This window comes from Nannobrachium achirus (assembly GCF_963921795.1).
Source record: "Nannobrachium achirus genome assembly, chromosome: 6".
Lineage (NCBI taxonomy): Eukaryota > Metazoa > Chordata > Actinopteri > Myctophiformes > Myctophidae > Nannobrachium > Nannobrachium achirus.
In genome coordinates this window covers 52,795,508-52,811,667 of record NC_137815.1, presented here as the reverse complement: position 1 = coordinate 52,811,667, position 16,160 = coordinate 52,795,508, and the positions used below count along the sequence as shown (strand labels likewise).

At 41.0% G+C, this 16,160-nt stretch overlaps 1 protein-coding gene across 1 annotated transcript in view; it reads left to right on the top strand.

The window, feature by feature from the left end:
* Nucleotides 1-16,160, top strand: part of rnf123 (ring finger protein 123) — a 207,706-nt gene that overhangs the window by 38,387 nt on the left and 153,159 nt on the right. The window contains exons 25-29 of the mRNA XM_080727740.1: nt 2,272-2,355; nt 3,961-4,068; nt 4,268-4,445; nt 7,340-7,414; nt 13,571-13,658. Coding sequence (XP_080583866.1) covers nt 2,272-2,355; nt 3,961-4,068; nt 4,268-4,445; nt 7,340-7,414; nt 13,571-13,658 — 533 coding nt within the window. The remainder of the gene's footprint in view (nt 1-2,271; nt 2,356-3,960; nt 4,069-4,267; nt 4,446-7,339; nt 7,415-13,570; nt 13,659-16,160) is intronic.

Genomic DNA, 16,160 nt, shown 5'->3' with positions numbered 1-16,160 from the left:
AAAGGAAAAGGAAGGAGCGCTGCCACACCGCTAGATAAACACGAGTTTCCCGAGTTGGCCGTTTTTGTAAAAAAAAAAAAAGAAAAAAAAGGGTTGAAGAAAACACTATAGCCTCTATCTCATCTCTATCTTATAGACTCTATCTCTCACCTCTATCTTATCTATTCCAAGCGGAATTTTCTGTTTGAAAACATGTGGTGCATTATCCCTGCATGACCCGTGCACCATCGTGCAGGTTTAATGTTACAGCTACATTAAACAATTGTGTGCTTACAGTTCAATCCAAACAGTTAGCTCTGTATCGTTTACGATAGTCAGTCTCTCTCATATTTGATATTTTGTCTGTTGGTCGACAATTGCATTAATTCAGCTGCGATGTCTCGCCGTCAGTTGATGCGTTATATCCATACCAGTTAAAGCGTGACATTAAATGCAGCTAAGGGAATTCAGAATGCGGGGAAAAAATATGTGACCCATGTAGGATGCGTCATTTACGTCAGACGTTGCTCTATAGCAGGGGTAGGCAACCTTAGGCACGGGTGCCAAGTCTGCCAACATTGGCACAAGGGAGGATGATCACTGGCACACTGGCATCAGTGTGAGAGAAAGGATCATTATCTACTGACTGTTTTTTTTTGCCCCCTATAAATGCATGATTCCATTTGCAAAATCCCTAGGGGAAATTTTGACAGGTGAATGTTTGGGTCTCATTCACATACTATACACTATACTAAAGGAAAAGAATACCCCCAGGTAAGTAACATGTGAGGGGTCTAAATAGGGTTTTTTCATGATTCTGAATCCATTGCAAGCATTTGTTTTGCACAAAAAAAAATAAAAAAAATCCTTGGGCTAAAAATGGCCCCACAACACTATGGTTTAGTGATGAGTCATCACTTTTCACAGTTTTGTGGGGGCCGTTTTTAACCCAAGGAATGTTTTTCATGCAAGACAGATCTTTTGGGGGTATTTGTTTCCTTTATAGTATAGCGTATAAGTGAATGAGACCCAAACTTCAGCAGCTGGCAAATGGAATCATGGATTTTCTGATTTTATTATACTCTGAAGTTTCCAAAAATATATAGTTTTCATAATCCCCCGAAAATCTGAACGAAATTACACAAGCGACTGGACTAATAGACCATTATGACAGCAATAGCCAGTAGGAATGCAGAGGATGGAATCCTAGGATCTGGATTGCCCTGCTGAATTGCAAATGAAATTTCTGGATCGGAACGGAAATCCATTCCATGTGCACTCAGTTGAGTTCAATCACACCAAATCTATATATTGTTTTACCCTGTATTACTCTATTTAAAGTATTCCACATTGTAATCTGTGTTCCATCAAAATATACCCTGGGTGCAGCCGGTGCACATGATGAATGCTGGGGAATGCTGTGTGTGTGATTGGTTTAACAGGTAGGGCTTCCCTTTTGCTCCATTTCCTCTTCTCTGTTATCTGTTGCGCCAGAACTGTTGGAAGTACTAGGACAGTGTGTGTGTGTGTGTGTGTGTGTGTGTGTGTGTGTGTGTGTGTGTGTGTGTGTGTGTGTGTGTGTGTGTGTGTGTGTGTGTGTGTGTGTGTGTGTGTGTGTGTGTGAGAGAGAGTGAGAGAGAGTGAGAGTGTGAGATGACTTTCTGGCAGGGTTTCCCTCTGCCTCCATATCCTCTGCTCTCTTTAGCATCACAGCTGTTCTAAAGAAGGAAGGTGTCGAGAGGAGGCTTTCCGTACATCTGGTTGTGTGTGTGTGTGTGTGTGTGTGTGTGTGTGTGTGTGTGTGTCTCTCTCTCTCTCCCGAATGGATAAAATTGGTTTCCCTACATGAAAATGTCTTTTCTGTTCACTAAAGAACAGGAGAGACGGTGAGAATCTGAATTTATTGACACATTACAGGGTTAATAATCTCTGTAAATAACTGGGTGAATTTTGTTTGGATCGGTGGTGCAACAAAGGTGTCTCTAGTAACACAATTTATGAATTTTCCTTTTCAGCACCAGAGAAAACATTGCTGTTTTGCAATGAGTAACCCTCAGAAAAAAACATGCCAGCAGGAATTTATAACCTAATTTCCGTATTATTGATTCCCATCAGTACACACCAGGAGCATTACTTATGGCCACTTACATCAGGGTCTCTATACTGTGTATATGTGCCTTTTTACCTGCTGAGAATGTATTGTATTGTATACAGTATCTATCAAGGGACACATTTTTATTGAATGCCAGCAGCACATGGAGTGTGAATAAGTGTGTGTTTTCTTCCGTGCAGATGGTTGTGGTGTCAGACGATGTCCATGAATACGCAGTGGCACTGAAGGACACAGAGGAGAAGATAGCACGGTGTCCTCCAAGGGTAAGCTTGCCCTTTATGGTCAAAATCCTCTTTATTTTGGCATAATGTTTTACTGGACCTGTGGGAGCTGTCCTATAATAGTGAATGTGAGAATGCTAGGAGCGGGGTCTGCAGGCACTTTTACTTGGTAGATATTTTGATATTCATTTTATCAGACACGTCCCCTTCTTATCTAAACCCATTTTAACCCTGTTAGATTAATTGAAAACACCCGCCCTTGGTTCTCTGATATTGTCCTTCTAATGCGTGAGGGGGACGTGTTTCAATAACGTTTTTTTCCCCCATTACCTTACTTTTTTTTTGCATTTTCCAAAAACATTATTTTTTTTAAGAAAGAACCTAATTGAAAAAACACGGACCCCTCACGCATTATAAATAAAGTACAAACAAAAACCAGCACACACCAGTCCATTTTACGGCTCAAGATACACAGAGTTTCAATGTCAAACCTTCCTCAGCGTGTGCTAAATTAGAAAGGATTTAAAGCCTTCTGCTTTAAATCCTTAAATTCCACCCATCAGTGGATCGGGCAGTGTGTCTTCCACAATTGATCTATGCGCACACAATGCTCAACACACGCAACTTAACCCTGCAAGGCCCAGCGTTGCTTTTTGGCAACAGAGCAATCCGTCTCAATTGACTTTTACAGTAACCAGAGTCTCGATGATCTACAGTAGGCTTGCCTAGTTTGACTTGTTTTCATAAAACTACTAGGTTATGTTTAGAGTTAGACAATGTTTAATAAGTGCAGTTTGACGGGATTTATTACCATTAAATATGTTGCGGCATTGGCTCAGGGGTAGAGAAACCGGCATTAGATGACAGAGGGTTCCCGAAGGGTTCCCAGTTCGAATCCGGGCTCCCCCAGAGTCAGTGTTGAAGAGTCCTTGAGCAAGACTCTGAACCCCTAGTTGCTCCCGTTGAGCAGGTTGGTGCCTTGCATGGTTTCCTCTGCCATCGGTGTATGAATGTGTGTGTGAATGGGTGAATCAATGTAATGCACAATCTATGTAAAGCGCCTGGGATAAAGGCACTATACAAATGCACCATTTACCATTAGTAGACTGCAGACTGTGATCATGTCTTGTGATATCATGTTGTCCATTGCATGTTTGCCTGTCTCCACTGTCCTCCTTGTGTGTCTACTGATGTCATGTGTAATGACCCAAAAAGAGATGCATATCGTGCCATGCTTTATTTAGCCACATAGGCACTAACCTATGATGTTGTGGGTCTGACTTGGACTCATTACCCGTGCTGCGTGTCGTCTCCTCTCCCTCTGCGCTCTCATACCTGTCAAGTCTGATTTATTCTTTGGTGACAATGTGTCGTGTGATCTGTTGCTCAGCAAAAACAACATATTTTCAGCTGAAAAATGTGTCACTTTCTTTCAGTTGAAAATGTCACCGAAGCATGAATCGTGCTTGAGTCTACTACGCAGGGCTGTCATAGTAGTGTGAATTGCTTATAAACAATCTTAAATAAATAATGTGTACAGAGACCAGGCGTTGTACAAGTCCTTCATATTGAGAGACAGCAATTTCCAACCAGTCTAACAAGTAAAAACAGAAGAAGCTTTGCTTTTCCCCCCCATATTTCCTCCAGAGAGCAGACATCCTGGATGAGCTTCAGAAGAGCCAGAAAGTTTTTGCTGAGAAGTTGAACCACCTCAGTAGGAGACTAGCCTGGATCAACGCAACCATCTACTCCAAGGTGAACATTGTGTGTGCCTGTGTTCGTGCGTGTACGACCACACACGTCCAAGACCACATGTCTACATAGCCATATGGGTCTCTTTCTCTTCATTGTCTATTTTTTGTTGTTCTTTCCTCTTTCTGTCCACTGTCAGTCTTTGACTCTCCATCTTTCCCCCCTTGTGTCTCACTATGTTTCTGTCTCTCTCCCGCTCTAGGAGAAGATGTTGGATGTGTACTGGCTGCTTCGCGTGTGTATCCGTACCATCGAGCACGCTGACAACACCGACTCCTTGTTCGCCTTCGCACCAGAGTTCTACCTCAACGTAGCCATGAACGCATACAGCGCCCTCAAGAACTACTTCAGCCCTGCCAACAGCATGGAGGAGCTGCCAGGTCATTACCAGCTATATGCTAATGAATTAGCTACTTTATTCCTAACCTCGCCCACCAGGCTTTCTGAGAGAAAGCCTGGTGTCGTTCACAACAGGCCGTTTGGTTTCCGCCTAGAGCGCGGAAACCACTAGAAGAAGCGGCGTCGCTTTGATTTGGTTCCCTCCGTTTGTTTCCCCAATTCCTATTAAAATGCTCGAGTAGCCTAGTGTAGTCTTGCCAGTCGCTAAAAGTTGGACTAAAAGATGCATATACCAAACTAATTTTTCAAAAGCAAAACTACTCCGCATCAAGGAGTTTATTAGGTAGGCCCTAAAAGTGAGTCCTTTAGCGCAGGGGAATATCTTGGGTTAAAACTGAATCCGGTTTGATCTTTCCGGGAAATTGTAGTCCTTTGAGTACAACAACATGACGTTTTGTGGTTTCCGCTCCAGACCGGTTACAAACCCGAAAAGTGAAGTGATCCCAGACTACTTTATTCCTGAGAGAAACATAGAGGAGGTACTAGGCATTTCTGTCTACAGTGACTTGCCTACAGTATGTATTCAACCTCCTTGGACTTTTCCACATTTTGAAGTGTTGTAATCTGGAATTAAAATGAATTGAATTCTAATAGATACAAAAATAGTCCATAATGTCGAATCAACATACATTTATAAATAAAAAACAGATAAGCCCTGATTGCATCAGTATTCCCCCCTTTGCTTCCACTGTAAGTAAATATTCTTTGGTGCAGCCAATTGGATTCCGAGGTCACATACATAAATAGTCAAATGGCGTACTCTTGTGTACTCCAAATAAATACACCTGTTTCTGGAAAGCCAGACAGATAAAAAGCACCAATGATGCTTGTTTGTTCACAATCGATCCCCATCTTTACTTTGTTTCCCATCATATAGAACAGGGTACTTTTATGCTTTGTTAATTACGTTCCCCTCATCCAAATCTTTACTGTTTAAAGCACTGATTTCATCAACTGATATGTGAAAAGAAATATGGAACTACTGTATTTTTACAGATAAACCTATTGTTTTTAAGGACATATGCAGACTTTTGTCTATAAAAACACAATACAGATTTGAACTGTAAACTTGTAACTGGATACCATATACATTGTGTTTTTGGTGGTCTTTGCCCTGTGTCAATGCTTGAAAATAGAACTGAGCTCTGAAAGGCACGGCAACAGGTTTTTGATGCGCCCACTTGACGCCTCCGTTAAAATATAATGGGTGCATTTCTTGACACAAGTGTCTGATGCTTTCTGTCAGCTTCAGAGATAAGTTTGCTATTCCTCTCTGAGAAATACATACAGTATGTCCTGTCTGGGAGAGATCAACACATGCCAAGAAAACTAGACCCAGCATCTGAAGTCTTCCCTCCTGGCTCAGAAGCACCCGTGGGTCCGGTGGAAGACACACAACGACCTGAGAACAGGAATGGGGCGATCAAAAGGCTGCCATGGCCAGATGGGGATACAAAACTGGCCCAACCACCTTTGATTGTGGAGTAGGGATGGAACGATATGAACATTTCATATCACGATTATTGTGACAAAAAAAAATTACGATTTGCGATTTACGATATTACCGCGATAATCAAAATCCATTATCCTGGGGCGGAACACGATTTGCCAAAAAATAGCAGATCTACAAGCTCACAACGCGTTGCGAGCTTGTAGATCGGCTATTTTTTGGCTAAGACATTTCATAGAGAGTGAGAAAAAGGTATATTATAAGTACCTTTTACCAATAGAGGGTTTAAATGGTACCGGATATGCAGCTCGGCAAATAAAAGGTGAATTGATCCCAGTGCATGACGGAGGACGATATCACGATAAATTAAATCTCCACGATACGATTATCGTGAGTGTTTTTTTATCACGATAAACGATAATATCCCGTATCGTCCCATCCCTATTGTGGAGAAGCAGACCATCCCATGCAGCACTGCATCGTCTGTCCTCTACTATCCAACCCATGCAGCTTAAAAGATCTTCAATAATATTGCAAAGGACTGTGTAGAAGAAATTAAAATGGGAAACTGTCATATAAACAACTCGCTTCGAAGACACAAAAAGAAGAGGTTTTAGAGAGGGAAACTATGCAGCATCATGAAGACCAAGGAGCAGTCAAGTGTGAGAAGTATCAAGCAGGGTTGTGATATAAAAAGACTAGAGTATACTTCATATAATGTAGAACCTTGAACCGGAGCACGAACGATGGGAGAGTTCTTTTTCTGATCCCAATTTTGGAGAGTCCTAGGCTGCAGATTACCAATGTTTAGAACAATATATTTTTAAAGAAAATGTGCACAATCTTCAAATCAATTTGAAAGTATTTTTTATAATAAACACAAATAACATATAGACTTTTATTTGACCACTTAAACTCTATTCACACATTTTATTTAACCAACTAAAGCCCATTCAAATCTTTTCATAACCCCAGAAAAAAATGTGTACCTTGTGCCTTTGTGTGAGTTTTGGAAATAATCTGTAGTATTAAATTTCAGTGTACACTGAACAATCTATCCATGTTTTTATTTATTGATCTCTTGAGTATATATCTGCCAAAATGTTGAACAACTGGCAGAAAATACTAATACTGAATAATTACAATAAATAAGGCAGCAAACATTTCAGCAAATAGCTAATTCAATTTACCGGTACATAGGCATTAGCGAATGCTCCTAACCAGAGTGACTCTCAAAAGTATGTATACAAATAGTCAATGAGAAGCTCACTCAAAGACATCCTAAAGGTTGTTTGTGTTGGAAAGTGTCTTCAAGCATAGATTTTGTAAACTGTGGAAGAAGTTCAAGTTGCATTTCAAACTTGTCTTGTTATCTTGTGCAAAGGTGTGAAACTCTGTCTATCTCCTCTCTTTCCCTCCTGACAGGCTATGAAGAAACCCTTACACAACTAGCTGCTATCCTCGCTAAGCACTTTGCTGATCCACGTATTGTTGGCACTGGTGAGAGAGACACACACACACACACACACACACACACACACACACACACACACACACACACACACACACACCATTTATAGAAGGTGGGATGCATTTTTTATGGTGGTGTGTTTGCATGCAAGCAAGCAAGCAAGCAAGCGTGTCATGCTCAGAGTGCACTTGCTGTCTTGTTACCCTTCCTGCAGCAATGCATGGAAGAGTATCTGTCATATCTTGTCTGTGTGTGGCTGTGGCTAGGCCTGTCACAATTATTACATTATAATCACCTAATCCCAATTATTTGAGATAATCGTAATTATTTTTTGCATAATCGTCATAATTGTTTCCATGTTGAAAAATGGCAGAAATAGTAAAAATAGCAGAAATAGTAGATATACAAGCTTAATTTCCGCAATGTTTCGATTATTTTGAAAGTATAAACTAATAAAAATGTGTTCATTCATTCAGTAATTTCTTTGTACATTTAAATTATTTTGTCATATCTGACCTGTGCGGAACCCTAAAGGGCAAACATAAATGTGACTTGTATTCATGTTACAATGTTCAATGCCAAAAACACAATTCGTTAATCACAAACAATCTTTATGACAATTAATCATCAGCTTCAAATGTGGAATTGTGACAGCCCTAGCTACGGCTGTGTTTGTCAGCACGATAAGTTGAGAATTTTCATAAAACGTGTTGGGAATGATCTAACCCTGGTCCAGAGCGTTAGCCGGTTTTCGCTAACGCCCTGCCAGGAACTCGCCTCAGATCATAGACAAGGAACTACTTCGCTACTCAGTACTCACCAAAACAAATGCTGTTTTGTGTTGTTGAAAGTCTATTCTCCTGGGTGGGAAGCCTCTCAACACCCCACCTTCTCTATAAAATACAGTTTTTTGGCAGAAGATAAAATAGATCCGCCAGACGGATATGATTTTGTTTACTCCACAGTGCCCTCTACAGCAGGGGTTTTCAAACTTTTTTGTCTCAGGGCACCTCTATAAATATTATTTTCATCCGAGGCACCCCTACATTATAATTTTCACTCCCAGCACCTTATATTTATAGCATATCGCCGTTGTCGGGTGGAAACCTTGCATGTCCAAAACCGTTCGTTTTGTATTTATCATCTATAAAATGTACTAAACTAGTGAAAACAGCAGATCTAGGCGTTGTGTGCTTGTAGATCGGCTGTTTTCACTAGTTTTGTGCGACAGGTTTCTGCCTGACAGTTAGAATATTTTAGTGATTATGTTGCGAGGAAAACGTTGAGATAATAGCCATTTTGGTTAGAACTGACTGAAAATATGTACTTCAAGTTTAAAATGATACTAAATATTTCTTCAAGTGTCCAAATAAATTCCAAATATTATCAAATGATCTCGCGGCACTCCTTGACTGCCGTCGCGGCACCCCAGGGTGCCCCGTCACCCACTTTGAAAACCCCTGCTCTACAGATAGGTCAATGGTAATATTGAGGACACTGTGGAGTAAACAAAACAAATGTCAAGGTTGCACTGTTCCCAAAAGTTTCCACGCCAAGGACCCCCAAATAACTATAGCCTCTGGCCACCCCATGGATCTCCTTTAGGTTTTCTAACCGGAAGAAGACCCATGGGGCTTCAAAACATTGTTTGAAATAAAATGTTTGTTTAGAGCAATAAAAGTAAGATTTGCAGAACTTCTTTAATTAAACATTAAAGATCAACCATACAGCTTCTTAATATGTCCTTATTTATATGAATTTAATTTCATTTGCATTTCAAAAAATGTATGTTTTGTATTACATAAAATATTCTTTATTTTTATTAACCAAACATTCATTGTCATTTGCCGTTTTTGCAGTTGAGCTGTTGCCTACCTACAGTCTGCTTATCTGATATATTTTCTTTTAAAGAATGATCAATTTGCTTTGACACTTTGCATATCCGTTCCAGAGACATTCAGCAGATACAGAAACTGTATGTGTATGCATCAATGCATAATGTCTGACTATCTAATGTCTGACTAACTGCTGCATTGTACTGTATCAGTTTGTGACCATAATGAATAATACAGCATAGCATATGCCCTTGTAAATGCAGTCATTTTTCCCAAGTGAGAATAATAATATGTTAGCGTTTCTTTTTGCAGTCTGTTCCATTGCAAAGTGCCTGTGGTTATGCAATAAATACTTGTGTATCAGATAGATTTCAAGTAACAGTACGTGTTAAATTAAAATATTCTATTGGTGTATGACTGGGCCGCTGGGGTCTGTAAAATGATGGGACTGTGTGTTAATGTGTTATTAACACACAACATCCTCACCATCCTCCCCATCTATTTATGTATTCATCTTGTTGGTTTCAGCTCTCATTTCCATGCTTAGAATGCTACCTGTTTTGTCTTTACTCTTGGCTTCATGTCACGATAACAAACGCTGTGATCGATCACACAGTCCTAATCTGAAGCACCACAAAGTCACCTCACCTCACCTCACTTCACCCAGACTCCTCTTAAAAAAAGATGCACTAAACGACACTGTCAATCTGGCCTGCGTGTTGCTCAAGGGTCAGCGTTACCTCTTGCCACCCCTGGGCTTTAACCACGTAAGCCCTGGACTGGGATCATCTCACTTAGAAGTTTTCTGATCCGGTCTACAGAGAAACAGCAGATACATGGGTGTGTGGCCATAACATATTTCCCCTCGCAAAACGGGCATAATAGTGGTATAAACCAGTGGAATCATATGAATTCATCAGGTTTTTCCAAGTATTTCTTGGTATGCTTTGATTGGTATGACTATTTAGACGACTGATCGTCCCGATACAGATATTTGCGACCGTAAGGTCGCAGTTTAGTATGAAAACCTCCACCGTCCGTCCGTCCGTCCGTCCGTCCGTCCGTCCGTCCGTCCGTCCGTCCGTCCGTCCGTCACACACGTCACACCTTTGCCCTGCTCAATGTATACGTGTAACGCCTGATACTGAGGTGATGTGTCACTGTGACATCACAGATACTGAGGTGATGTGTCACTGTGACATCACAGGTGAGATCGCAGTGATGTCAGATACTCAGAGCAGGGATCTCCATATTTAGGCATAAACAGGTGACATCACAGTGATGTCAGATACTCAGAGCAGGTATCTCCATATATGGGCATAAAATGGATTCTGTTAGGGATCTCCATACTGTATATGGGCATAAAAGGGATTAGTGATGTCAGATACTCAGAGCAGGGATCTCCATATATGGGCATAAAAGGGATTCAGATGGAGATTCAACTTCAATGAGTAACAATGGCAAACTGTCAACTGCCCGTATGTCTTGATAATTGGTAAAACAAACTTTTGGCCTATTTGTGGCTTATCATCACATCCAACCATCTTAAGATACTCAGCTAGTGGGGAATGCTCTCTTCCCTGGTAGTAGGTGATCTCTTGAGTATGTGGTGTCTAGACCTGATCATACTGGTCAATTCAGAACGTAAACCAGACTTCTGGCATGTGTAAAGCCTGGTGACGCGGCGTTACTTTATTGTTTATTGTATATTTGCATCCCCATTAGCTATTACCTTAGCAGCAGCTGCTCTTCCTGGGGTCCACACATAAATAAATTACATAACATAACATGTTACAACAACAATACATTTTACGTGACAGTATAAGAATACAACCAAAAGTTACAAATAAATAAATATAATTTATAAAAGCAGGTTTACAAATACAGACATACTCAGTCTGCACTCTGCACAGACCAAGAAACAGTGTGCAGTATGTGTTAGCCATAATCAAAAGCAGATTCCATGAGGTATTTCCTTAATTTATTTTATAATCAGATCCGAATGGAAATCACTCCGCCGTCTGTGTTTACCTTGCTGTGGCAACGGCAGACACCCGCCCCTCCCCCCTCTGCTGTCTTGGACTTAATCAGGATTTGACGGACACTTGCCATGGCGTTATGCGACATGTGATGAGCGTTCGTCATAGGCAGTAAAAGAGACCCTGTTGGTGTGTGCAACACGTACAAAAAAGAAAAGTGGAGGACACAGTGACTTTTTGTGACTTTGTGTGTAATAAAGGCTCTGGGTATTTTTGCATTGTGCGTGGGGTGAGGCATATGCGTCACAGTTGGTGGGACCCCGGGTCATATAAAGTACACCAGCAAATGAATACAGATGGAGTAGTTACAGTAGCCATACTTTTATAGTTCATAATAACTTTTAAGTTTAATTTTAATACGAGAAGATAAGGGTTCCTGTTTCACTCTCAGAAATATTTCGCTGGCTATCAACAGACATTGTTGCTAGGTAACAATCTTGTGGCCTGCTTGTCTCAGGGTGACCGCTATAATCTAGGAGAGGCCACCTCTTATCGTGACATAGTAGCACCATACAGCGAGTTGCAGCAGGAGAGGACGGTATACTGCTGGCATAGTCTTGTGAAGAGGATTTTGCTGATTCATGCTTCCACAGGAAGCTGACCAAGCTCTCTGGAACCCAGCTCAATCAATCTGACCAACTTGCTGATCATCCCACCTTTTACATTTAGTTTGAGCACGTCTGTGTTTCATTGTTTAGTGCAGGGGTCTTCAACAGTGGGTCCGGGACCCCTGGGGGGTTTCCAGAGTTACTACAGGGGGTCCTCCAAATCTTTGAGTGATAGAAACCTTTTCTCCTTTTTTATATTAACCACTTGAACCCTAGCGTCCATATTCTGAGAACTTTAGCCAAAAATTGCAGATCTACAAGCTTGTAGATCGGCTACTTTTGGCAAAGAGCTTTGGTGTAGAGGGGAAAAAGAGCCGACTAAGTACATAGTGAAAGGTCAAGTTTAGTAATTATTGACAGTTCAAGTGTTTAAATATCTGAAAACACACATTGGCATGAATCCAAAATACACTGATGATTGTGCTGTCAAACAATGAAACTATATGGAATCTATGATAAGGTTGTGGGGGTCCCTGATTCATCTCTCTCTCAACTAAGGGGTCCTTGGCCTGAAAACGTTGAAGACCTTAGAGTAAAGATGATGTGTCTGTTGAAGGTCACAGGTAGTTAAATGTCTGTATGTGTTGAGGCAGACAACATCAATACAGTTAAGGAAGGTGGGTTAAGAAAGAAGCAGTAGGTTTAAGAAATGCTGTATCAACCAAATGTCTCAACTCGATTTTACACGGTTCAGAATGGTGGTTTGAATAATATTTCATCACTACGACAAGTACCCTTGATGCCTGCAGTAATGTAGGATATTCTTAATGTGAAATGTTTTTGCAGAATGTTCATGTCTGTCTCTTAACGTTGATAAAGATGATAACACCTTACCCTTTACACTTTTAAAATGCGTACTACTGTAGCTTCTGGTTAGTTAATTTGTGTTAGGTCAAGCGAAATCAATATACTCCATTATATATTTCTGGATGGCATAAGATCGTAGGAGGATCTTATTTGTAGCTGTATGGGAACTTAAAAAAGTTCATAAATATTTATTATGATTAACTCAGTCCATTTTTTTGGGGGAAATATTTTTATTATGCCTTTTCATTTCATTGTATTAAAGTTTAATCTACGCCACCTCGATAAACTCAGTCATTTGAGTTCGTCTGAGAGATTGTGTGTCCTGACCTCTAACAACCACAGCATCTTGTGAATCTGCCGAAGCTGCTGAGCATCATCTGTCATGTTTGAAAGCCCTCCGATTAATAACAAGACATCTCTGTCTATCTTCTGTGTTTCCTGGTTGTTTCTGAAGGGGTGAGATCCGAACATGTTCTTTTTATTTCCTACTCAAATCTTTTTTTAATAGAGAGGGCACTATGACCTGCACAGATCACCTGCCTGGTGGGTGGATGTGGGTGGAGAGGTGTCAACCTGGCTTCCAATGTGTGGTACATGCGTGCGTATACACAAGAAAAATACAGCAAAAAACAGGAATATGTGGCTTTTCTTTGCTTATCGTGACTCAACTTTTCTCACTCTGTATTTAAATCTGTTATTATTTTTTGCAGTTGGTGAAGGTTTATGCACTGCATTTCTTTTGTATTGCGCGCGCGCGTGCGTGCGTGATGTGTTGAATTCTTAAAGTGTCATTAGTAACATTTTAGTTATATCTTGTGAGAAGGAGCAGCCACACTCTCTAACTTGTTCTCTTCCTTGCTCTCTGTTTACTCTCCCATCTATTCTCAATCTCTCAGACATCAAAGATTCGCTGATGCAAGCGCTAGCCAGCTACGTCTGCTACCCACAATCCCTTAGGGCGGTGGAGAGGATTCCAGAAGAACAGTGAGTACCTGGCTTGCTTTTTCATTGGCCTGTTAGAATATTCAGCCCCTCTGCGTCTTTGGACCAGTTTATATTCAGCTCATCTGTTATGGAGAAAGTCGTAGTTTTGGTTTTATTATTGGACATATCTGTCATGAGTGAATATTCAATTTCTGGGCCCACTGGGCTGAATCATTATCCAGGACTAGCATTCATCACGACTTCCATAGTTAAGCCATGGTTACAACTTCTTAGACTGTAGCTAGTGGTGTTTTAACACGCCATGTGGGCTTTCTTTCTTTCTGTCTTTCTTAAAAAGAAAATAGAGAATAATCCAGTACACCAAATTAGTCTTGGCGCCATTGATGTGCAGCCATGTTGACAGCTACTGTACAGTAACATTGTATTATAGGAGCCTGGGTCACTATGGAGCACTTTAGATGTCATATAGACGGTATATACAGTGCTTCTTACTAAAATGCTCTGTGACAGAGCAGAGCAGATGATGCAATGAACAGGACACTCCTAGTGCATGGCAGAAGGGCGCTGGCTAGGGATGGGACGATATGAAACTTTCATATCACGATTATTGTGACAAAAGAAATCGCGTTTTAAGATATTATCAAGATAATCAAAATCCATTATCCTTGGCGAAACATTTGTCAAACAATAGCAGATCTACAAGCTCACAACACGTCGCGACGCGTTGTGAGCTAGTAGATCGGCTATTTTTTGGCAAAGACATTTGATAGAGAGTGTAAAGAATGTATCAAGTACGTATATTATAAGTACCTTTTACCAATTATAGAGGGTTTAAGTGGTACCGGATATACAGCTCGGCAAATAAAATGTGAATTCATCCCAGTGCATGACGATATCACGATAAATAAAATCTCAGCGATACGATTATCGTGAGTGTTTTTTATCATGATATACGTTAATATCGCTTATCGTCCCACCACTAGCACTGGCTGCTTTAAAAAAAAATATATATATATATATATATATTCTGTTTATACAGGCCATAAAATTACAACCGCAGGGCTCTCACATACATTCTTTTTAGGGCTGCAAGCGAACGTTTGGAGATTCGAACCTCCGTTCGTTACGTTGGCAATCGAAGTTCTAAATTACCGTAATGGGTTCAGTTTTTTTTTAGTTTTTTTTTACGAAAAATAAAATATTCTGAATATCACAGTAGGGATAGCCAAGCCAATAAGAATACAAATTAGGTTACTGGTAAACACTGACAGTTAATGGTGACTGTTAACTCATTCTGAGCCCAGGACATTAACGGATTAGGGGGTCCAGAGTGCCCCCTCCCGGCCCCATTAACGGCCGCTGTCTTATTTTGAAGGCCAGAAGTCTAGACCGGAAGTACTTCCGGTCTGACGTCATCGGATCGTGCGCCGGAACCGATGCGTGTCCACGTGGAGTTGTGTAATGGCCGACCGGGAGCTTTTATAACTGTGTAAAATAAGCGAGCATCTGCCTCCATCCTAGCTTCTAAAGTGTAGTTTTGAGATAATGGACATTAAAGATGAGATCGGCCGTCCACCTCAATGTTATGGGATGACTATTGTGTGCTCGTGGAGCCGTGATGATGACAAATCAGCGCGGATTTCGTCTCCGGAGCGTCGGCCATTGTACTAGGTATTTTTACTCGCCGTTACAGTAATATATTACTTTTCACGCGACATCGCGTGAATGGCTCTATAGATACTCTATTACTTTTCACGCGACATCCCGTGAAAGGCGCTGATTGAGTTAATAAGTAGTTTTATAATTCGCCATAACGGCTCGGAGCGATCAAGGACCGTCCTCCGCCCCAATTCCGCTCCTGTTGGGGCCGCGAACCATTCCAGCGCCTCGCTGACACACGCTTGATGACAGTGATAGTGAGAGCAGGGCAGACTTTGTTTGTGCTCCGAACAGCAAACACCCATCCACACACCCAAAGATGAAATATCCTTTCTCCTAAGCATGAGCAAAGATGGATTTCATTGCAAACCCGCAAAGGATCCATAATGTAATTTCTGGGTTTGTTACATCGAGACAAGTTCAGCATTGCGACACGGTCACCAAGTCCATGCAAGTCCGCCATACATTGACAGAGATGAGACTGTTCGTCAGAGCCTTTCTCCTAAGCATGAGCAAAGATGGATTTCATTGCAAACCCGCAAAGGATCCATAATGCAATTTCTGGGTTTGTTACATCGAGACAAGTTCAGCATTGCGAAACGGTCACCAAGTCCATGCAACTCCGCCATACATTGACAGAGATGAGACTGTTCGTCAGAAAGCAAACGGCGCAAAATGTTCTCAGATTGGATTGGATTTTCCAAAACAGATCCCATCACCCGTCAAATTGAGCTCAAACACAACTTGCAAGTTTTTTAATGGGTAAAATAGCACATTTTTGAACACATTTCCTAAACTGTTTTAGCTGGTTAAAGGTACAGTACGTCCGATGGTCAGATTGTTCTCTTTTTTTTAAATTAATTAAAGATCGATGGTTCGATG